General features: G+C 40.0%; 1 protein-coding gene across 1 annotated transcript; it reads left to right on the top strand.

The window, feature by feature from the left end:
• UBE2J1 (ubiquitin conjugating enzyme E2 J1) lies at positions 662 to 24,303 on the top strand. The gene is given in 8 exon segments (NM_001077219.1): positions 662 to 692; positions 8,143 to 8,216; positions 10,451 to 10,582; positions 12,960 to 13,044; positions 13,357 to 13,462; positions 15,481 to 15,610; positions 17,605 to 17,724; positions 24,025 to 24,303. Coding segments are annotated over 8 exon segments (957 nt in total).

The following is a 24,303-nucleotide window of genomic DNA, read 5'->3' as shown; positions in this document are numbered from 1 at the left end:
CGCACTCGGCGGGGTGCAAGAGGACCTGGGAGCCGCGGGCGGCTCTGAACGGGGTCTCCAGGGCCCGGGCCCACACCTCCCGCCACCAGGAGGACCAGGACGCTTCCGGCCGTGCCTGAGCCCCGCGACTTCCTGGGGACCCTGGATGGGCCGGGCGGAAGGTCGACCTCCGGAGGGCCCGGGCGAGAGGAAGACCTGGGCGCCGCCCGCTCTCGCAGATCCCGGAGCCGGCTTCGCAGGGCCGGCGGAGTGACCAGCGGCCGCGCGACCGACTGCCACGAAGCGACTGCCACGTCAGGGTAACTTCACAAAACCCAGGCGAGGGCGGGTGACGCAGGACGGGCGGCCGCGGCGGGGGTGGGCCCGCGGCCAGGCGAGTAGGCTGACCTCCAGCCCGCGCCCGGCTTCAGCGACACCCGGGCCGGCGCTGGCGCCCGCCCGACCCTCAGGGAGGCGGGGGAGCAGCGGAGGAGGCGGAGCCCGCGCCCCGCCCGCGCCCTCCTACCCCGGCCGCAGTCCCCGCCAGGGCTGGGCGGCATCCGCGGAGGCTCCTCGGCCAGGCCGGGTCTGCTGGAGCCGCGCTGACACCCCGGCGGCGGCGGCGCGCAGAGGCAGCGGCGGGCGGCAGGCTGGGAGACCGGAGCCGGGCCAGCGACCTGCCATGGAGACTCGCTACAACCTGAAGAGCCCAGGTGAGCGGAGCTGCGGGCGGGTTGCGGCGCCGCACGGGGCGGGAGGGAGGAGTGACCGGGATCCCGGGCCCCGCGCCGCGGTCTCGTCCGGTCAGCCGCCGCTCGCGGCTCAGCTCCGGGTTTCGCGCTCTACGCGAGGCCGCCGCCTGCCGGGGTGGTGCAGGCCGCGGAGCCAGGCGATCGGGCGGGCATCGGCTGCGAAACCTGCGGACTGCCCGCCGCACCCCGACTGCCCTTCCCTCCATTTCGTTGCGTAGAGCTGGGTTATCCGTTCGGCGCTGAGAACAGGTGTAAAGGTGATGTCTGGGGTAATAGTTAACAGCCTCTTGCCCTACCTGCGCCCGGGACACCGCCTTTAGCCCTTCTTCGTCGCCGCCACCGGACTTTTATTAGCTGTTTGATTCACTCTCCTTTGAGGATTTAGTTTAAATGTTCTGTTTGCAGGATTTGGGGTGAATAGAATGAAGGAAGTGTTCTGGACCAAACCAGTTAACCAAAAAGCTAAGAAAACTAGTAGAGCTAACCATGATTTTTGCCATCCTGACGAGTATGATATATGTCCATATTCAGACATAAAAACTTCCTTTCCTGTATTTAATGCCCCTGTGTCACTCACGGAAGCAGCCAAACAATTCCAGCCTCCACTTCTTTACTAGTGTATTATAAAGATGCACGAAAAGTAACCAGCTCTCTCAGATTAAGACAGGCTTGGAACAAATCTTTGGATTCTATAAAATGGTATTTATTCTTTCCGTACCTTGATAAATGTGTTAGGAGGAGAAACTCTACACTTCAGTTGTAAGTGATAATCCTAGAACATTAGAGATGGTTTGACCAACTCTTGCTGCTCACTTTTTTCCCCTTCCAAAGAAGCAGCTTAGTAAGAATCAGCAAGATTAGCGTGCCCCTGGAAAGAGTATTTTGAGTCCTTGATTTTTTAAAAATATCTTAAAAACATGCAAAGCCTCCAGAAAAGCCGGAGAATACTGGCTGAATAGAGCTTTGTTAACCTGAGTGCTGTCAGACTAAGAAACGTTCTTAGGTAACCAAGTGTTGTAGAATAGGTCATAACATTTTTGGGGGCGGGGCATAGACACATTTAAAAATCTGGCGAAGGCTATTTATAGATTCACTTTCTGTGAATTCATGACCCCTGCCCCCAGCCCATCTCTTAAGAACACCAGAAAAAAGAGGCAGAGGTGGATCAAAGAGAAAGAGGGAAAGAAAAGTTTAATTTTAAGGTTAGGTGTTAGAATGATTCAACTGTTAGGATTGTGCTAGGTTTTTTTTTTGTCTTTTTGTTGTTGTTGCTATTTCTTGGGCCGCTCCCGCGGCATATGGAGGTTCCCAGGCTAGGGGTTGAATCGGAGCTGTAGCCACCGGCCTACGCCAGAGCCACAGCAACTCGGGATCCGAGCCGCGTCTGCAACCTACACCACAGCTCACGGCAATGCCGGATCGTTAACCCACTGAGCAAGGGCAGGGACCGAACCCGCAACCTCATGGTTCCTAGTCGGATTCGTTAACCACTGCGCCACGACGGGAACTCCATGTGCTAGGTTTTAATAAAAATATACGGTATAAAAAAGTAGGGTGGCTGCTTGGTCACATGTACCAAGTTCTATAAGACAGCTGAGTTAGTTAGGGGAATATCCAGAAAATAATGAAAATGTGAGTAATAGTGCAGTTTGGAATGGAGGATTGGTGAGTCCCAAGATTGTTGTCAGAGGACATTGCTCAGTTTTGATGTTGCCGTGCTTGAGATTGTGATAAGCATTTACAGTTCTTCAGAATGTTGTACATTTCCAGACTATATGACCTGTTGTCAGCTGGCTGAGCTTTGGTAGACATGCTTCTAGCTGTGTAATAAATTGCTTCCTGTTTTGGGTTTCATTTCCTCAAAGGTAGTGTTGCTTTTCTAAAAAAGAATTTTTTTTAACCTTTTTCTGTTACTGCGCAGATCATTTGGAGTTCATGGAGAAGGTGAATTAGATGAAATACGGGACTTATTGAAGGTGCTGAGAGGCAAAGTGAAAATGCTTCCTTCTTATGTTTTATTTGCAGTCTTACTGTGTTTTCAGGGTAATGCACGTGTGAAAGGATGTGGTTAAAAACACTGCACAATGTGAATGATATAATAACCATTTTCCTCTCTGATGTGGAGTTGTTTTTATGATTTTTCTGGAATGGTCCTTGCTTGTGGGCAGAGCTGTGTGTGGGGCCACTCCATAAGTGTTTGACTAGCCTATTGGTAGTTGCCTCTAGATAAAGCTCCCTGATCTCTTTTTGGGTCTATTCTGGCCAAGGTAGTAGGTACAAAGTGGGGAGGTGGATGTGTAAAGAACCTCCTCTGGCGGGATTCTTTCCAAGGAGCCTCTGGGCACATTCAGCAAGTGATTAGCGCGTAAGAGATTGGTGCACACAGATTCTACCATCATTAGAAAGCTAAGAGCTAACTCTCCATGCCCAAGGTGTGGACTGCCCTTAACACTAATCATTCTCAAGCTTTAATGTCCAATTCAGATCCTTTCCCCAGCTCCCAGGCTGTAGATAACATGGATCTTAAGGATGGTGATTTAACATGTTGACCCAAATTTCTTACAGACCAAAAAAAGAAAAACTCTACAAGGTATAAAAAACAAGCCCTAAACTAATCAGTTTTCTCTCCCCACTCAACTTGCACCTCACCGTAACCTTCCTTATCCTGAGGATTGACAGGAATGCCTGGGAGTCATCGATGATCTCTTGGTCTACTCCGTTCCTCCTCCCTCTACCCTGAAACACACACAAATGCATGCATTTTCGCACAGGTGCCAAGACACACAGTCACACACACATTTCACCAGTTGTTATCATTACCAGATCAATGAAAACAAAACAAAAACTGATTAAATCACTCCTCAAATTGAAAAAAATCTCAGTAGCTTCCTGATAGCTGTGGATAAAGTTCAAAGTAAACTGTTTAGCTTGGTGTGCAGGGCTTGCCTCCCTCACCAGCCTCATCCCCTACCACGCCTTTGCTCCTTTGCATTTTCACCATCTATGCATTTTGCCTTAGTGCCTCTCCAGATGAAGCAGCTCTTCTCACCTGCATGCCTTGGTCCCTGTTGGAGCTTCTGCTTGGAATGCCTTCCCTTTCATCCATTTGAAATTCCTATGGATTCTTCAAGCTACTTTAAGGTTCAACCTTGCCTGGCTTTCCTAAGCAGACTAAGGTGGTCTCTATACAAGTACATACTTGGTCTGTATTTGTGTTTTCCTGTCTTTCTCTCACTACAAGCTTTTTGAAGGCAAGAAGCAGGTCTCGGTCATTCTTCTATTTCCATGACTCAGATATTCTTTAAATGTTGAATGGATACCTTTGCAGGATCTACCTGGGCAGAAATATTAGTCCTTGAATATTTCCTTAAGTGCCTTCACTATGGGAGCAGGAAGAGGCAGTTGGAAAGCATGACATTGGATTCACATCCTCAATAAATCTGTCTCCTGAATTTTACCCATGCTTTGGAGATTGATGATATTGAGATACTTGCTTTCCAAGAGAAACAGAGGCATGAAAGACAGTGACCTGTAAGATCCCTTTAGCTGGAGCTTTATCTCCAAAGTCCAGTTAGCTCCCTGGGCATGTGCAGAATGCAAATGGGAGACCCACGGAACCTAGAGCTTGGAGCTCTCCACCCTCCTTACCTTTCCTGGCACATCTTATCTTACCAGGGTTAGAGAGTTTATTGATAATCTTGTGAAGAGGTGAAAGAGGGGCTGGAGTGGAAGGTTTTCTTATGAGCCTTAAGGTCGTAAGAGATGGAGTATCAGGAGTGGCAGACTATGCTCTCTCTGGCTCTAGTTTCCAGGCTGTGCTTTGAATCTTGACTCTTTCATAGCTGTGCTATTTCTCTTTGGGAGCCAGGGAGCCATGCTGTGTGGCCAGCTACATACGCCAAAGGCCTGGATTTGAACCAGGAAGACTCACTGAGAGAGCCTTAATCCCAGTTCATTTCTGACCTTGAAAAGAGGGAGGGATGAAAAGAAAAGAATTATGTGATGAAACTATTGACTGTCATTTCACAGCTATAAACTTTGAGGCAGAATAGGTTAAGCGACTTACTTGTTTGAGGATTTAGAGCTACAAAATGTCAGAGTTAATACAGCTCTAATTCTAGGGTCCACGTTCTTTTTCACCAAGGTGTTCAATGGTGTATGTTGTTTCAGCAAAAAAATAGATTGTAAAAACACTAGAATAATCTTCTGTTTGGCTGTGTACTTTGGCTCTCACATAACATGTGCCTGTGTGGCTCGTGAACTAATAAAACCCACATGTTTAGTGGTTGAGTCAATGATTGTTCCTTTACATTCTTTCTTATAGCAATTACGACCCTTTCATACATCTTGCATAATATCCATTGGGTGTTTGCATTCTTTTCTCCTGTTGAACTGAGCTGAGTGAGGAAGAGGCAGAGAAAATGTGATAAAGTTATGGAATGGCATAAAATCTGACCTCTTCAGCTTAATCATTATTCAGCCTGCTGATGAGGAATGAAGGAAAAAGTGTCTCCTTGGCATCTTTGATTGCTGACTGCAGCAGTGAAGTTAAACTAATTAATTTCATAACTGCTTCCATTATTTTATTTGTATCTAATAACATTAACTTAAAAGAATGAAATTTTTACCTTCCTGTAAATCAGGGGTTTTCAATCTTTTTTTTTTTTTTTTTTTTAATCCGTGGGCCCCTTAGAATAGGTGGAAGGGGATAAATAGCCTGAAGGCCCTTCCACTGGGGGGTGGGAGCTGCCGTTATCTGTTTTATATATTGAGGTTCTCCTGAAACTTTTCTTTGAACAAAGGGTTTTATCTTATTATCAAATAAATTTGAGAACCATTACCTTTTCCTTGGAAAGACTTTTGTTGGGGGAAGACAGTAAAATTCAGTCAACTAATATTTGAGTGTGCTGGAGTTCCCATCATGGTTCAGTGGTTAATGAACCCGACTAGTGTCCATGAGGACGCGGGTTCGATCCCTGGCCTCGCTCAGTGGGTTAAGGATTAGGTATTGCTGTGGCTGTGGTGTAGGCTGGTGGCTACAGCTCTGATTCAGTCCGTAGCCTGGGAACCTACATATGCCTGTGGGTGTGGCCCTAAAAAGACACACACACACAAAATTTTGAGTGTGCTTACTATGTGCTAAGTCCTGAGGACACGGCAGTGACATAGATTTGTTGAGCAGGAAAACAGATGTTAATTACAAGCGAGATGAATTTTATGAAACATAAATTTTAAAGTGGTATGAGGACTTAGAGCAAGGGGACTCAACCTAGTTTCTAGGGCAGTGGTTTCCAAACCTAACTGACCATTAGAAATAACTGGAGATCATTCCTGGTCTCCACTCTCCTCCCAGGACTCCTCAGGGATTTTTATTGGTCCAGATGGGAATCCTAGTCACTCCCCTCAGTGGACAAAGGAAAAGTGTCAGAAAGATGTTCCTGAGTAAATTTCTTAAAGGCCTGGTGGGAGCTAGACTAGATGATGAGGTGGGGGTTGGGGGGAGGAGTAGCATTGCAGCGGAGGAACTGGTATATAGGACAGACCGTCTGAAGTAGAGAAAAAGTAGTGTTCAAAGAATTGAACAGAGCCTAGTGTCTAGAACTTGGGGAAAGATTGTGTCTCATTATGTCCATGTTTCTAATATTTATCATGCTGTTTTGTATTGACTCCTCCCAAGCTATGAGCTCCTTGATAACAGAAACTATATTTTATTTTGGTTGTAGCTATAACATCTAGTATGATCTTAATAAATATTTGCTGATCGTATGAACAAATTCTCTGCCTATAGGCTTAGTTTAGATTAGGAGATGGAAAAGAATATTTATAGTTATGGAATAGGATAGTGACTTAACTTTTTTCCAGCTTAGGAACCCTTGATTAAAATAAAATTTTATGCAAAAATCTTGATACATTACCAACCTATTTGGTTGTATGCGTGTGAGAGCTGCTTCTCAGTTAACCTGTCCCCTTCGCACATTTTACTGTTATTGTTTCCTCTGCTTGTATCTACCTGGGTAATTCCTATACTGCCTTTTTTTTGGATGTCAGTACCTGACCCCTTTTCTCTTCTGTCTGCTCTCCGATTAGGTGCCCACCTGGTGCATTCCTCCCTCAGAGCCTATTGAGCTTTGGCAGTTGGTTCTCCAGCAGAGTTTTGGAGAGCCTTGGCTGCCTGGCATTTCCCTGGCTTTGCTAGCCTGTATCCTACACTAGTATCCTGAACTTTTTAGCAGCTGAAGCTTGAGGGTGTGAGGCTGGAATCAAAGGATTGACCTTTGCAAAACAATGAAGAGGGTACAGATACATGTAAGATTGTAGACTCTTAGGCTGCTAACATTCATTTATCATGGGAATAAAACTCTGTGCCATTAACTGAAAGAGGTGGAAGAGAGGGAGATGAGAAGTGAGAAAACAGGTATGAAATAGTCTTGGGCGCTAGTTGGAGGGGGTTGGGTAAGGGCTTACTAGAGAAATATAGGAACATCGGGTGGCATTGTGTCCCTGTAGAGGTTGTTGATAATACCTATAATGGCATCAGTGTGCCTGTCTCTGACTTTTTAAACCCCCTTCAATAATGCTCAGCTGTTTGGGTATAGACTCCATATAAGAAGATGCTTGGGTTGGGTCAGCTGGAATTGAATTTTATTAGGGGAGTATGAAAGAGGAATTTTTAAAAGCCAAGAGTGTGGATAAAGAGGGAAGTGAATATAGGTATAGGTGGGGGTGAAGAAAGTTGTGGGTTGAGTGGGTTGGAGGTTTTAATTAAGCTGAAGAATCATTTCCAAAGGAATTCAGTTAGGACTGTGGAGATTCAGGGACCCCTGTAGGCAGGACAGTGCCATTGTGTTAATGCAAGACAGTGAATAGAAGGTCCTAAGAGTTTGAGGATGTAAGAGGTTTACTGTTCATGAACATGTTCCATAGGGCACATTTTTGTTAATACAGATATTTTAACAGGGTGGAGTTGGACTGCCTGTGTTGGAATCCTAGCTCTGTCCTCTACCAGCTAGCTGTGTCACCTTGAACATGTTCTCAAGTCTCTCCATGTCTCAGTTTCTTCATCTGGAAAGTGGGGATAAAAATAGCACCTAACTCAGAGTTGTTTTGAAGTTTACAGGAATTAATATTTGAGTGATACAATATATGAAATACATATATGTACTTACTAAATAAAAGTAGTGTCATCATGAGACTTCGCTATATATTTAAGTTAATATATAACTCTTCTAATGCCTAGCTGTCATTTCCCACTCTTATTACGATTATCCCATAATTAAATCATATGCCCAGCTGAGCTAGTCCTCTACACATTTTTTGTTGAAGTGGGAACTTTTTCATTAGGTTTGTTAAACTGTGCTAATCACTTGAAAAGTATATTTTAAATGTCTTTACCTTATGAATTTTATTCTAGCTGTTAAGCGTTTAATGAAAGAAGCAGCAGAATTGAAAGATCCAACAGATCATTACCATGCACAGCCTTTAGAGGTTAGTTTCTATCTCTGTCTTCAACATATGGATTTTAATACTTTAATATTTAAACAAGTTCCTTAAAATTGTTTTCTCACTGTTTTTAGTCATTTCAGATGTGTTTGATATGATTTATTGATATATTTTACTCCTATATCTCTTGAGTATTTCTTTCCTCTTTTTTTTAATTTCATACTTTATGAAGTATAGTTAATTTACAGTGTTGTGTTAATTTCAGGTGTACACTGAGTATTTCTGTTAGCCATTCAAAATTAGACATTTTAGAAGAAGTAGATTTCTGATCTCTATAAAATGGCCTCATATACTGAGTTAATTTTAGAGCTTGAGGATGAGGGAGAAAGAACACTGGACTCTACAATTTGGAAGATTTAGCCCCTTGAGGGGTGTCTGTAGATAGGGCTTTTTGTGCAAACGTCTCTGCCTCTCTTCAGTCTTCTCATCTGTGAAAGGAGGTTATTTAAATGTGCCCAGTGTGGTTTTCATGGTAATAGCGATAATAAAATGTAATAATGTATGTGCCAATATTTTGCAAACTGTAAGTGCATAATAATTGGAAGATGATGGTAATAGCATGTGTGTTAATATTACTGACCACTTATTAATAAGCTTTTAGGCATCTATGAGGGATAATTTTTAAAAGTTTGGGGAGTTCCTGTCATGGCTCAGTGGTAACAAACCTGACTAGTATCCATGAGATGTGGGTTCGATCCCTGGCCTTGCTTAGTGGGTTAAGGGTCTGGTATTGCATTGAACTGTGGCTCAGATCTTGTGTTGCTGTGGCTGTGGCCAGCAGCTGCAGCTCCAGTTCGACCCCTAGCCTGGGAACTTCCATATGCCTCAGGTGTGGCCCAAATAAATAAATAAATAAATGTTTGTTAAAATAATTTAAATTTATAATAGATTATTTGATTATATAAATAATAGCTATCACTAACTGGAATGCAAGTATAAATTTCCAGTTTAACTAAATCTATTTTCTTCCTGGTATTCCTTTCAAAGCAAGATTTTTGACAATAAACCACAACAAAATAATGTAAAAACCAAAAAACCAAACAAAAAAAACAAAGAAAAAAAAAAAAACAAAAAAAAAACCCCACAGAGGAAGATTGAGATTCTAGTAAACCCAGAAGACACTCAAGTGAAGAATTTTGGAATGGTCAAGAAAGCACTTAGTCTACATTAAAACTTCAGGGCTCCCAGAGAGATTTTTTGAAGAAAATTAATGGAGCTAATATAATGAAATATGTGAATCTATAATTATAAATATATAACAATGTTAAGATTAAAAAATTTTATTTTTTTGTCTTTTTAGGGCCACACCTGGGGCATGTGGAAGTTCCTGGGCTAGGGGTTGAATCAGAGCTTCAGCTGCCACCTATGCCACAGCAACTTGGGACCTGAGCCACATCTGCAACTTACACCACAGCTCACAGCAGCACCAGATCCTTAACCCACTAAGCAAGGCCACAGATCAAACTTGCATCCTCATGGATACTAGTTAGGTTCTTAACCTGCTGAGCCACAATGGGAATTCCTCAGATGTTTTTAAATGCATTTGTTAAAAAAGATTTCAAAAAAAAAAAAAAAAATAGGAGTTCCCGTCGTGGCATAGTGGTTCATGAATCCGACTGAGAACCATGCGGTTGTAGGTTCGATCCCTGCCCTTGCTCAGTGGGTTAACGATCCAGCGTTGCCGTGAGCTGTGGTGTAGGTTGCAGATGCGGCTCAGATCCCGCGTTGCTGTGACTCTGGTGCAGGCCAGCAGCTACAGCTCTGATTAGACCCCTAGCCTGGGTACCTCCATATGCTGCGGGAGCAGCCCAAGAAATGGCAAAAAGACAAAAAAAAAAAAAAAAAAAAAAAATATTTCAGCTTGGAGTTCCCTGGCAGCTCAGTGGGTTAAGGATTGGCATTGTCACTGCTGTGGCTTGGGTCACTGCTGTTTTGTAGGTTTGAGCCTTGGGTCCTTGGGCCAGGAACTTCCACATGCTGCAGGTGTGACCAAAAAAAAAAAAGAAAGAGATTTCAGCTCTTATGGGATATGAAAGCTAGATTAAATAGCTTTTATTTATAATTTTTATACTTGACATTTATTTGTGCATTAGATAATGTCCTAGCAATAATATAAAATATTAATTTTTCTTACCTACTAATATTTCTAATACTCACTGATAAAAAACAGTCCGACTTTTTAAATGTTAACTGATTCCTTGCTGGTTATTTTTGTTCAGGATAACCTTTTTGAATGGCATTTCACAGTTAGAGGGCCCCCAGATTCTGATTTTGATGGAGGAGTCTATCATGGACGAATAGTGCTGCCACCAGAGTATCCCATGAAACCACCAAGCATTATTCTCCTAACGGTAAGAGTTCTTAGCTTTTTGAAATGCTTCTGAAGTAACTCTTCATGGTGGTTGTAAAGTGTAGTCTGCATACTCATTTTCATTAAGAAATAAAATGGACCATTATTATAATTTTGCTTTTGGAAACCAGACCTTGGACTATGTTTTTTTCTGGGGGAAAAAAAATTCTGGGAAGTCAGAGCATCTGAGAAGTACTAATATGCCAATTGCCATAGTGTGGTTAGGATGAAATAAATTTTTGCCAAGTGCTAGGCCAATGTCTGATACGTGGTAAGTCCTCAATAAAGGGTGGTTACTGTCGTTGTTCCTCTTTATCACGTTATCTCCTTCCGCTTCTCACCTTTCTTAGGCTTTGCTCTTCATCTTTATGTATAGCTCTTTTAATAACTGACATGGAATCCTCAATAAATGTTAGCTATGCTATTACTATTTATATCCTAGAATTTATATCTTCACATGTTTTATCTCCATGTGAAGGAAAGCTGTTGATCCAGTTTTCTCATCTTTTCTGGGAGGTTGTTCCATTTGTAAATCCTTCTCTTAATGGTTAAGCTTTCATTCCTTCATTTCTTTTCATTTGTGTGTTTAACTATCCGCTACCCTTGAAAGAAGCAAGCAAAACTCAAAAATCTTTTACATCTCTTTGCTACCATTTGAGGTTGTTGAAATATTTTTCTCTTTGATAACCTTTAAGACATCCTTACTCTAGTTTAGCCTGTGGTATTCTGGTTCTGGTTCCCACATGTAGCACTCTTTTTTCTTTTTTTTTGTCTTTTTAGGGCTGCCCCCAGGGCATATGGAGGTTCCCAGGCTAGAGGTTGAATTGGAGCTATAGCTGCCAGCCTATACCACAGCCACAGCAACGCCAGATCCTCAACTCAATGAGCGAGGCCGGGGATTGAACTTGTGTCCTCATGGATACTAGTTGGGTTCATTACCACTGAGCCATGACAGGAACTCCTGTGGCACTCTTTTGAAACATGCTTACTACGCCAATCTCAGAGACCAGTTTGAGAAATCCCGCCACCTCTTCTGTCTTCACACTATTCCATTTAAGTTAAACGTCTGATACACATGGGATAGCAAATGGTGAAAGAAAAGATATTCATCACTACCAAATTAACTTTGCTTTAACCTATAGTGTTTGGTGTAGTGGAAAGAGCATTCGTTTTAGAGCACGCAGACCTGGATTCTGGCCGGTGCCATTTCCATTACACCACCAGCAGATTACATAATCTCTTTGAAATGTAGTTTTCTCATTTGTCAAAAAAAATGTTTATGGTAAATAGAATCACACTGGCATATAGAAGTTCCTGGCATATAGAAGCTGCTTAACAAATATGGGGAATGCTGAGAATTATTAATGCTGGCAGTAGGGCCGGAGCAGGAGGCCCTAGAAGGGCCCTACTGTGTCTCTTCTTTTAGCTGCTAGATCATGGGGAGGGCCAAGTGGTCTGAAGGGAGGGCTGGTGCACAGGGGAACCGGTGGGAGTAGTTGGGGCAGCAGCTGTTCACCAACGGAATGGTCATATATGCTGATTTTCACTGTTTGCACTTTCTGGTTCACTTCCTCTCTTTTGAAAAGTCTTCTCCAGCTTTCATTCAACAAATATTTATTAAACATGTCATGCACCCCGTGGGTGTAGCTGAGAGTAAGTCAAAGTCTCTGCCCACGTGGAACTTGTATTCTAACTTCTTGTTTCTTCTTCCTTCCCCCTCCTCTAAGTATGGATATTCTATGAGTTCAGACTATAGCTCTTCTCCCTTGTTGCTGTGAAAAGGTTTTAGTGATCGCCTCTGTGAAGTCAGGTACCAAAAATATGTTATCTTCTTCTGGCATCAGCATGTCTCTATTTCTCCCTGCCTGTTGGACATCATCAGTAGCTCTTCTATCAAGACAAAACTGAAATTCTTTCTCATTTTTCACTTCTGTATTCCTATGTGAAATTGCATCATCCTTCTGAGAATCACTGCCATCTCAGAGCCTACCTAACCAGTATCTGGTTAAGTGACACCGACTCCTTAGGTTTTATCCTAGCCTCTGCAAGCCTTCTCTTTTAGATCCTTCCCAGAGCCCAGCACCGTACTAGGCACAAAGATGTCATTATATGTCAGTTATTTAGATGTCAGTTGTGTAGCTTAGCTTCAAAAAGTGCTAAACAAGTTATAAAAACAGCTTTTATTATTCATCCAGAATCCAACGAATATTTGTGGAGTATCTATCAGAAGACAAAAATCTGTCACCTTGGAGTTCCACTCTTAAAATTCTCTAACAATTATCTTTTTAAAATTATTTATATGTGAAGTATATTTACACTTATAAAGTATAAAACATTAAACACGTGTATAATTTTTTAATGCTTTATCTATTCCTAAGGCTAATGGACGATTTGAAGTAGGCAAGAAAATCTGTTTGAGCATCTCAGGACATCATCCAGAGACTTGGCAGCCTTCATGGAGTAGTAAGTATTTAAAGTGAATATAAATCTCATATAACTTTAGTCATTCCATAATCATAAAGTATAATACTCTATCTTGAGATTGAAGCTCTTTTGGATAAATAATAAAATAATTTGATATTATTGAATAAATAATAAAAGTGCTTTTCCTTGTATAGATTTTTTTATCATTTTAATACAGCCCCCTACCTGTACCTCTTCAGTAAAACCCTATGAGTCTTTCTTTCTTTCTTTTTTTTTTTTTTTTCTCTTTCCAGGGTAAACGCAGTTCTTTTTACAAAGCAACTTAAGATTGATGTTTACTTTTTATTTCAGTAAGAACAGCATTATTAGCCATCATTGGATTTATGCCAACAAAAGGAGAGGGAGCCATAGGTTCTCTAGATTATACACCTGAGGAAAGAAGAGCCCTTGCCAAAAAGTAAGTTTTGCATTTCATTCTTTGTTAAGATCTGAATACTGTTCTTAGGAGATAGGCTCTGTCTCTTTGTAACTTAACTTGGCTCTTTGGGATTGAGTCTTAGTTTTGCTCTCTTAGAATTTCAGTTGTATAAATTTTCCCAAGGGCGACCAGACAGACTCTAGAGAATTGATTTCATGCTACCAAGTTTTAACAAGTAGTTGGTCATTTATCTCCACTTGGGCAGTATTCCAGATGTAAGAGAGTGTACATATATACATATGCTCCACACAAGTTTTTAAAACTCCTTGACGGCAGGGAGGGAATCCACTTTATCGTCTTTGTATTTGTAGCATCTGCCTCATAGCAAGTGCTTAATAAATGATCTGGAGTAAAGCAGATATTTTCTTTATCAAGTTACAGTTTCCCAGTAATGTTGCCACCTTGGTTTCTTCAGGTGCATTCTGTCTGTATAACTCAGATTAGTCATTGGATCCAAAGTAGCCTCTTCTTTGCATAGTGCTGAGACTAATTATTGATTTTGATCATTGTCCTGTTTTGGACTTTGCTGCCTACCACTCTTCAGACATATTATGTTAATTATAGTATATTTTACCCTACACAGCCCAAAATTGGCCCTCCGTAGATTTAATCTATTTGTTAAATCAGGTAGATTTTAGTGTCTGGACGATTTGATAGATTCCCTGTTTTGTCAGATTTTCCTTTTAAACCTTATTCCCAAGTTCAGGGCTAGTACCTTACTGGCAGCTACTATTCACAAACTGTAATATGTACTTTGAGTATGTAGTGTTTGTTTTTATTTGATTTTCCTATGTTGACTTTTTCTATCTTGATACTTTTATCCAGTTCATTTCATGTCCTGGTTGAAAAAAAGAAGACAAAAAAACCCTTTTTTTTTTGTTTAGACATCTCTCTGTATATATTTTAGGTTCTTAGTCTATGATAGAGGCTTTCTAAGGACATGATTTTACATTCAGCCATGATAGTGTACTACTCTTGTGAATGGACTAGTATATTAAGAATAAACTTTCTCCTTTAAGTTTCATCTGATTTCTCAGTTAAAAGTGAACACATTTTAAGGCAAATAATTTGGATAAAACTGATTCTTAGAAGGATATGGATAGCAGTGCTGCTTCTGGTGAAACAAAAATATTCATCAATGAATACTAAATTAATACAATATTTACATTTATATGTTGTTTATGTGAACTTATAAGTTTACATTCTTCAACATCTAAGGCTTCTATTATGCTGAACTAGAAATATGACAAAATAGTTTTTTAAAAAGTTTATCAATGTAACAACATATATTTCTACATTATATGTATTTACTTCTAGTCATACAAAGGAAAAAAGGAAAGTAGAAAAAAATCAATCTTAGGAAATAGCCTAGATTGATTTGAGCTTCCACGTATTATAATTGATGATAAATTTTAGGAAATAGCCTAGATTGATTGAGCTTCTACTTATTGTAATTAATGATAAATTTCAGTCTGGATTTTCGATGAGTTCCCTATCTTTCAAGTTGTCCTATTTAGATAAGGATTTATGAGTTTTTTTCCCCTAGATGTAAATGCTGTTTTAAATTGACTTCTTTCTGTTTTATATTTGTTTCTGCTGAAGATGGTTTGAGCTTTATAATGGACTTTTTTCATAGACTTAATGTAGGCTTGTGATGTGTTATTCTTGAGTACAGTGTAGTTAGTTTATATGTTTGTCTTGTAGATCTAAAGCTTATTTTTCTTTAGATAGTATATTGGGAAAAAATGAAATCTAAGCTCTGGGTTTTTTTTAATTTTAGATTTAAAAAATTGAGATATCATTACCATGATTTTAAAAAAGTCAACCTAACTTTTGTATTTGTTTGGCAGTTATTACCAAAATTGCCTAATTTACGTGTAGATGAATGTGATATGGAGTTGTCCAGTGTTCTTTGAATCATTCAATGTTTGAGTGTCTTGAATTAACTTTTAAGTATTTGATTTATAACCATCAAAAAAAAAATTATTCCCTACCAGATCACAGGATTTTTGCTGTGAGGGATGTGGCTTTGCCATGAAGGATGTCCTATTACCTTTAAAATCTGGAAGTGATTCAAGCCAGGCTGATGAAGAAGCCAAGGAACTGGCTAGACAAATCAGTTTTAAGGTACTGTAGATTTGTAAATAAATTCTAATTATGTATCTCTTTTGCTTACTGCCAGCTCTGCATAGAAAGTAAAACAATATAGTCCTGTTGCACACAGAATTTTTTTTTTTTTTTTTTCAACCTCCACCTGCAGCATATGGAGGTTCCTGCGCTAGGGTTGAATCAGAGCTGTAGCTGCCAGCCTACCCCACAGCTCATAGCAACGTCAGATTCTTAACCCACTGGGTGAGGCCAGGGATAGAACTCGCGTCCTCATGGGTACTAGTCAGGTTTGTTAACCACCGAGCCACGACAGGAACTCCTGTTGCACAAAGATTTTACAAATAGTTTTTCTTATTACAAAACCGGTAATACATTTTCACAGAAACATTGTAGATAGATAGCATAGTAATGGTTAAAAGCTTGGATTTTGGTATACAATGCCAGGGTTCAAATCTCAGCTTTGGTGCTTATTAGTAATAGTAGGACATCAGACATATTACTTATATTGTACCGTTTTCTCATCTGTAAATAATAATAGCACTTATAGGATTCTTATGAGGATTAAGTTAATGTTCACTTAAATGAATGCATTTAGAAGTATCTTTGGTGCTTAATAAGTTTTAACTATTATTATAGAAAATATAGATAAACAAATAAGAAGAAGATAATCCCATCCCCAAGAAATAGCTGCTATTAATATTTTGACTTAGTGTTCCATTGTGGCTCAGCAGTAAGGAACCTGACTTGTGTCCATGAGGATGCGGGCTCGATCCCTGGCTCTGCTCAGTGGGTTAAGGATCTGTTGTTGCCATGAACTGTGATATAGGTTGCAGACGCAGCTTAGATCTGGCGTTGCTGTGGCTGTGGTGTGAGCCAACAGCTGCAGCTCTGATTTGATCCCTAGCCTGGGAACCTCCATATACCATAGGTGCAACCCTTAAAAAAGAGAGAAAAAAAAAGATTTTGACGTATTTCTCATATCCTTTTGTTATGCATATTGTTTAGCTGAACAAATGATTACTTCTGGAATTTAATTAGATCCATAAAAAAAAGTCAACTTGCATTAAGCATCATGCTACCTTCTCTCCTTTCTCCACTTTTCTATGTCCTTTATATCCTTCTCTGTCCAGTTCTTGGGAGAATTTTTTCCTTCTATTTTATTGTGGTGCCTGAGAGAGGAGGTACTTAATATATGTTGGGTATTTTCTTCCTTCTGAGGATTCCTCAAATCCTCATTACTTCTCTGAATATCTTAGGGCCAGATGTCTTTTGTACATCAGAATTTCAGATTTTAGAAAATATTAAACCTGTACTAACCCAGAGTGGGATCTGTTGCAGTACCTTATAATCAAATCTATTAATATCTCATAGGAGTTCCCGTCGTGGCTCAGTGGTTAATGAATCCGACTAGGAACCATGAGGTTTGGGGTTCTGTCCCTGGCCTTGCTCAGTGGGTTAAGGATCCAGCGCTGTGGTGAGCTGTAGTATAGGTCACGGACGCGGCTCGGATTCCACGTTGCTGTGGTTGTGGTGTAGGCCGTCAGCTATAGCTCCAATTAGACCCTTAGCCTGGGAACCTCCATATACTGTGGGAGAGGCCCCAGAAAAGGCAAAAAGACAGAAAAAAACAAACAAACAAAAAAACCCTCATAGAAACCTGGAAATATTTACACTTATGTGCAGTAAGGACTGTTAATAGCCTCACATGTCAGACCTTGCCTGAAAATTACAAAAAAACTTTAGTTTTCAGAGTTTTTTGGAGTGGGTTGTGAACCATGAGTGTTAGTTTTGTCCCTCACCAAGTAACAGCTCCTTGAAAATAGGTATTGCCTACTCCTCTTCCTAAAATACGTAGCACAGTGTTGGACACGAATGCTCAGAGCTTAACTGATTAATAGTTGATATTAAGGTAGCAATTAAAATAAATCCAAGAGAGAATTTAGTAGGTCATAGGTTATTCTGTACATCTCCTCTTGTGACACTGCTCTTGGGTCGATCTTTTTTCTTTATAGGCTGAAGTCAATTCATCCGGAAAGACTATTACCGAGTCGGACTTAAATCACTCTTTTTCACTGCATGATTTACAGGATGATATACCTACAACATTCCAGGGTGCTACAGCAAGTACATCGGTATGGTGCTTATCTTTACATCTATATCTATATCTATACCATTGTCATTATTTGCAGTAGGGAGAAGAGACCTCTAGACAAAATATTTGAAATTAAAAAAATTTTTTTTAAAGAATAAAAAAAATCTGACTATTTTGGTTCTCCTAACAGTTGGATTCTAGCCCAGCACTCCCTGTAGTGCATTATAGTATCTAAGGCAAACTATTCATATTTTCTGAGCCTTCTTTTTGTCAAATGAAGCTGGACTAAAAAATTTTAGGTCCTATTGTCCTTTCAGAATTCTATGTCTTCTCTGAAAAGTTAGTTTCAATATAGTGCAAGACTCTGAATAAAACTAAATACACGTATGTTAGCCACTTTCTAAATAAGCACTTATCTTTGGCAGGTTTGGTAAGCTGCATTAAGGTACTGGCTTAAAGGCCTGGAGTCAAAAGATTTGCTTTAGACTTATCTCTGTCCAGTACAGTAGCCACTAGCCACATGTGGTGATCCGAATTTATGTTATTCAGAATTAAACTAAACTAAAAATTCAGTTTCTTAGTTACCATGGCCACATTTCACATAATCCATAGGCACATGAGGCTAGTAGCTACCATATGGGACAGCATAGGTACAGAACACTGTCATTATCTCAGAAAGTTCTGTTGGACAGTGCTACCTTTCACATAGTAAGTGTCTAATTTCTGAATGAAAGGTTACATGGATGCTGTGGGTCTTACTAATTATGCCCAGACCTATTACCTGAACATTGGTGGTAATGGACCTTGGTCATTACAGAGACAGATTAGGAGAATGTGACTGGATTGTTGCTAAATAATTAGGATTATGGGGGAAACCATTGACTTTCTATATATGAGACGAACTGTCTTTTTTGGTACCAGATTGTTTGGTTGAATAGCCACATCTCTCCCTGCCCACCCCTTCCAGTTTATAGAGGATTTTAAAGGGTAAGGAAGGTTGAAATAGAAGCTGGGCAAATACAGATTTGACTTCTACAGAAATAACTTATCATAAAATGGGTCCAAGCAGTCCTGAGTGGTCCTCTCCCATTCAGAGAGTGAGATGGGCGGAAAGAAGAGGGTTGGAGAAAGCAAGGGAGAAAGTGCTCCAAAGGAAGCTCTTAGGGGACTGGAGATGGAGATATACTAAAAAGTGTATGCTAAGAGGTCAGTCATTTTTATGTGTTCCCCATGTAGTTGTATGAATTACAGAGGGATATAGTGAACTAATTTTAGTCAGTGTATGTTTTAGCTTGAAATATTTTTAAAAATTCAGATTGCTTTTCACCCTTAGAGTTCTAATTGTTTTTTATATCATAAATAGTTTTTTGAAAATAGAATCACCCTATCACAAAGAGGTGGAGGGTAGTGTTATTTTATCACCCGTAAGGTTAGTCTCCTAATATTTGTGATGTATTTAAATCTGTCTTTAGTCTATTTTATGTCTTTATTTATTTATTTTTTTTTGTAGGGCCGCACGTGCGGTATATGGACGTTCTCAGACTAGGGGTCAAATCCAAGCTATAGCTGCCAGGCTATGCCACAGCCAGGGCAATGCCAGATCTGAGCCTCCTCTGTGACCAACACCACAGCTTGAGGCAACACCGGATGGTTTAACCCACTGAGCAAGGCCAGGGGTTGAACCCACATCCTAGTGGATACTAGTTAGGTTCATTACCACTGAGCCACGACGGGAATTCCCTTCTTTAGTCTTTTTAAAATTTGTGTCAGATTCCCTGTTGCATATTCCAGTAATACTTATTCCAGTTGTAATTTATTTTATAATTAGTTGTGTATTATCTATTTCACTTACCAAAATGTAAGTTCCTTGAGGAACAGGGCTCTCTTACTACTGCACTGTATCTCCAGTGCCTGGCATAGTGCTTTGTATATAGTAGATGGTCAATACGAATTTATTGGTTGAATAAATGAATCTGAGGATTGGCACTTTTAAAAAATACTAGGGAATTCTTGTTGTGGCTCAGCAGTAACGAACCTGACTAGTATCCATGAGGATGCAGATTCAGTCCCTGGTATATGGACGTTCTCAGACTAGGGGTCAAATCCAAGCTAAAAATTCAGTGGGTATTGCCAGTATTGCCATGAGCTGTGGGTTGCAGATGCAACTTGGACCTGGTGTTGCTGTGGCTGTGGTGTAGGCTGGCAGCTGTAGCTCCAGTTCTATCCCTAGCCTGGGAACTTCCGTATGCTGCAGGTGAGGCCCTAAAAAGCAAAAACCAAAAAACAACAAAAAAACTAGGAATACTAGGTAAAGAAATCAAGAAAGTTAGTAAATTGATACATAAATAGTTGTTTTCCTATTACGGTACTTTTTTACATGTTGATTTTTTTCTCATTTTTTCTTCTAGTTTTCAGTATAATTGACAGCACTGTATAAGTTTAAGGTGTATGGCATAATGATTGGACTTACGTACATCATAAAATGAGACCATAATTACTGAACATCTAGTATCTCATAGATACAAAATAAATGAAAAAAGAAAAAGTATTTCCATGCTACAAGTGTGGCCCTAGAAAAGACAAAAGAAAAAAAAAGAAAAAATATTTCTTCCTTGTGATAAGAACTCCTAGGGATTTACTCTCTTAACTTTCTTCTGTAATAAATAGCAGTGTTAATTATATTAATCATATTGTACCTTACATCTCTAGTACTAATTTATCTTATAACTGGAAGCTTGTACCTTTTGACTACCTTTATCCAGATCCCCTTCCTTTACCCACCTCTGGTAACCACAAACCTGACTTTTTTTCCTATGAGTTTGTTTTTTGAAGTGTAATTTACCTATATTAGTGCTATATTAGTTCCTGATATTCCACACAATCATTTGATATTTCTATACCTGAAAAAATGACCAGCACCCATTTTGATTTTCAAGTACATTAAAACAAAATTCTTTTTCATTGAGATAAGTAATTAACTGATAACAATTCTGGTTAAAACACTGACAAGCAATGAATTGAATACAAGTTCAAGTTAATACAAATTATCTCCAAGTGTGATTATATTATTTTATTTCAATGGAGGTAATTGAAACCTGGGTTTGGCTTTACATGCAAGTGAAATATAAATTTGCTGAGATTTTGTACATTCAAATCCTAGATAAGCCATTTTTTTTTTAGCCTTGAGGGGGTGAGAGATTGCCCAAAGTCTAAATACAGCAGATAACATTGGGCCATCTGTTGCTTTTTGATGCAGAGTTTTTAGTTATATAGAAGTGGGGATAAATATTGATGGTTGATTTATGTTCTTTCAGTGTATCAGATTTTTTAATTTTTATTTTATTTTTATTTTTTGGCTGCCTTGGGGCATGTGGAGTTCCTGGGCCAGGGACCAGATCCGAGCCACAGTTGCTACCCAAGCCACAGCTGTGGCAATGCTGGATCTTTAACCTACTGTGCCAGGCCGGGGATCGAACCTACATCCCAGCTCTCCCAAGACACTGCCATAATTATGTTGAGCCACAGCAGGAACGCCTATCAGATTTTTTTCTTCTGAAGAATTGAGGTTCTGCATAAGCAATTTTATTTTGAAAAAAAATTTTTTTTTTCAAACACAAATCTCCCCCACAGATGCTGGTTATTCTAGATTATTTTTTAAAAAATTATATGTATTACAAAGACTTATCTGTGCCTGTGATTTTTTAATATGTATTTAAATTAAATTAAGTACAAATGTCATATATTTTATGTGCCCAGAAATGGTCACTTCATCTTAATGAGGGGAATAGAAACTATTATGACTAAGTCTTCAATCTGTAATATGTTTATTTGGACAAGTTTTGGCAAATGGCAAAGATTAAGCATTGATTAAGCACCAAACTTACATATAGCATTTTGAAAATACTAGGGCCAACTCAATCCCCATTTGCAGTTCAATCTGAACTACCAAAATGTAGTCCAATTAGTCCTTCAACTCCAGATAATTCAGTTTCCTTTGGGTCCAAACTGATGGAAAAAAAAACACGTATAAAATACACCGTGCCACGTTGCGATTTAATACTTATGGAGTTGAATGGAGTTACAGTAGCCAAGGCAGCAGCTACATTACACTTGAAATCTCCCATTCTTCCAACTGCTCAGCCAAGAAGACAAAAGTGTCTGCTAGAGCAAAAGTACACAAGGCTTATAGGGAAATGGGTTCTTCAGGAAAATTAAAAAAGAAGGTATTGTCAACCCAGAAACTAGAACAAGAGATTGATGCATCTTAAAGCTTTTCTTTTATACATGTTGTTTTTTCCATCGGTTTGAGGGGAGAACACTATCCTGATCTTACACCTGACTAAAACAGGGAACCTTATCATTACCAGGCTGACTTCGCCACCTTGTAGATGTGTGATCCTAAGCAAGTTATTTAACCTAAGACTCCTCACTGTACAAGGAACATCTAGTTCAGTAGTTGTGAAGACTACAACAAAAAATGATATAAAGTGCTTAGGACACACAATGGTGTATAAATGCTAGTCGTTAGAAATACTGCAATCAGTATATCCCTTTGAAGATCCTAAATTTAAGTTTAAAAAAGTCATAACTATTTAGAACTGCTTTTCCGACCTATGTTAGTATGATTAATATATTTAGGACAACAGTCCCTTAAAACGGTGACTTTAGGTGACATTTTAGAGCTGCAGCTGCCAGCCTACACCATAGCCATAGCAACACCAGATCCTTAACCCATTGAGCTAGGTCAGGGATTGAACCCACATCCTCATGGATACTGGTCAGGTTCCTGACCACTGAGCCACAACAGGAATTCCCTAAAATCTTATTTACTCAGTTTAAAAAGTTATTCTGGGACTTCTTGTTGTGGCTCAGTGGTCAGGAACCTGACTGGTATCCAGGAGGATGTGGGTTTGATCCCTGACCCTAATCAGTGGATTAAGGATCCATCATTGCTGTGAGCTGTGGTATAGGTCAGAGACGTAGCTTGGATCCGTGTTGCTGTTGCTGTGGCTTAGGCTGGCGGGTGAAACTGATTTGACTCCTAGCCTGGGAACTTCCACATGCCTTGGGTGCAGCCCTTTAAAAAAAAAAAAAAAAAAGGTTATTCTGGGAGTTCCTGTTGTGTGTGTCTCAGTGGGTTAAGAACCTGACAGTGTCTGTGAGGATGTGAGTTCAGTCCCTGGTCCTGATCAGTGGGTTAAGGATCCGGCATTGCCATAAGGTATGGCGTAGGTTGCAGATGCAGCTTGGATCCTTGGTTGTTGTGACTGTAGTTCTGACTCGACCCCTAGCCTGGGAACTTCTATATGTGACAGGTGCAGCCGTTTATTCTGAATAAAATACGCATTCTTTTTTTTTCTTTGAAAGGATATACATTTTTAGTTTGAAAGTGTTTTGGCACTATTCAGTATAAAATTGTTTTCAATACAAGAAAGGCTATTGGGTTATTAGAGGTAGCATTAAGGTGTCTATATGTATATAAATAAAATAGAATTCATATTTTGTAGAGCTTTCTTGACTATAAACATTTATGACTTTGAATCACTTGGTACTACATTGTAGTTAGGCTTTGACCAAGTGTTCATTGAAAGGGTAGAAAGCAGTTGATATCCAGCACCTTAGGGGGTAACCAGTGTGCCAAGGTAGAGGATACACTGAGTCGCCCATAAGCGCCTCCACATTTTTTTTTCAGCACATATTCAAGGTACTTTAGACCATAGATCATACTTTATATTCATAAAGTAACACAGTTCAAACACACAGTAAATGGTTCTAGACGTGTTTTCAATTCAGGTGATAGGAATTGTGAGCCTGGCTTGACAACCACATCTAATTTTTATAACAATGTGATTGTGAAAAACATTATTATGGTTTCAAATTATTTCCTATTCTCTATGATTGTTGATGTAGTAAGATAACATTGGAGGAAGAATTGTTGAGAATTGCCCTTTTTAACGTTGAGAATGGCTAATTTTTACATGGGAAATAGAAATCAAATTGCTTCCTTCCTTGACTCTCCTGAAAGAAGTGAGGTACCCAGAAGCCTAGCAGGTACTGTTCGAGTTGTAGAAAGCCGTCTATGGAGAGTGTGGGTGAACTCCGTCCCTGTCTTACTTGTTGCTGGTGAATTCCTTCTCCACCTGGTGAGCACTCAGAATAAGTTGTGTTGCTGGCTTTTTCAAGAGGATAGGTTATTAATCTCAGCACTCAGAGAATTCTTGATAGTTTTGCCTTTGGTCTTATTTAGTGCTCTGAAATTCTGTGTACTGTTGAATAGATAGCCTGCATGTATACACGTTTTCTTTGCCAATTTCAAACAGAATTTCTTAACATTTTATAGTATGGAGTCCAGAACCCCTCAGCAGCATCCCCTGAACAACCTGCCCAACCTGCAGCTAAGAATACCTCCCTGAGTCCTCGACAGCGCCGGGCCCAGCAGCAGAGTCAAAGAAGGTCGTCTCCGTCACCAGATGTCATCCAGGGCCAGCAGCCAAGAGACAACCACACTGATCATGGCGGATCCGCTGTATTGATTGTCATCTTAACTTTGGCATTGGCAGCTCTTATATTCCGACGAATATATCTGGCCAATGAGTACATATTTGACTTTGAGATATAA

The sequence above is a fragment of the Sus scrofa genome, chromosome 1, assembly GCF_000003025.6.
Source record: "Sus scrofa isolate TJ Tabasco breed Duroc chromosome 1, Sscrofa11.1, whole genome shotgun sequence".
Classification (NCBI taxonomy): domain Eukaryota; kingdom Metazoa; phylum Chordata; class Mammalia; order Artiodactyla; family Suidae; genus Sus; species Sus scrofa.
Note: the sequence above shows the minus strand (reverse complement) of the source record. Positions and strands in the feature narration are given on the sequence as shown.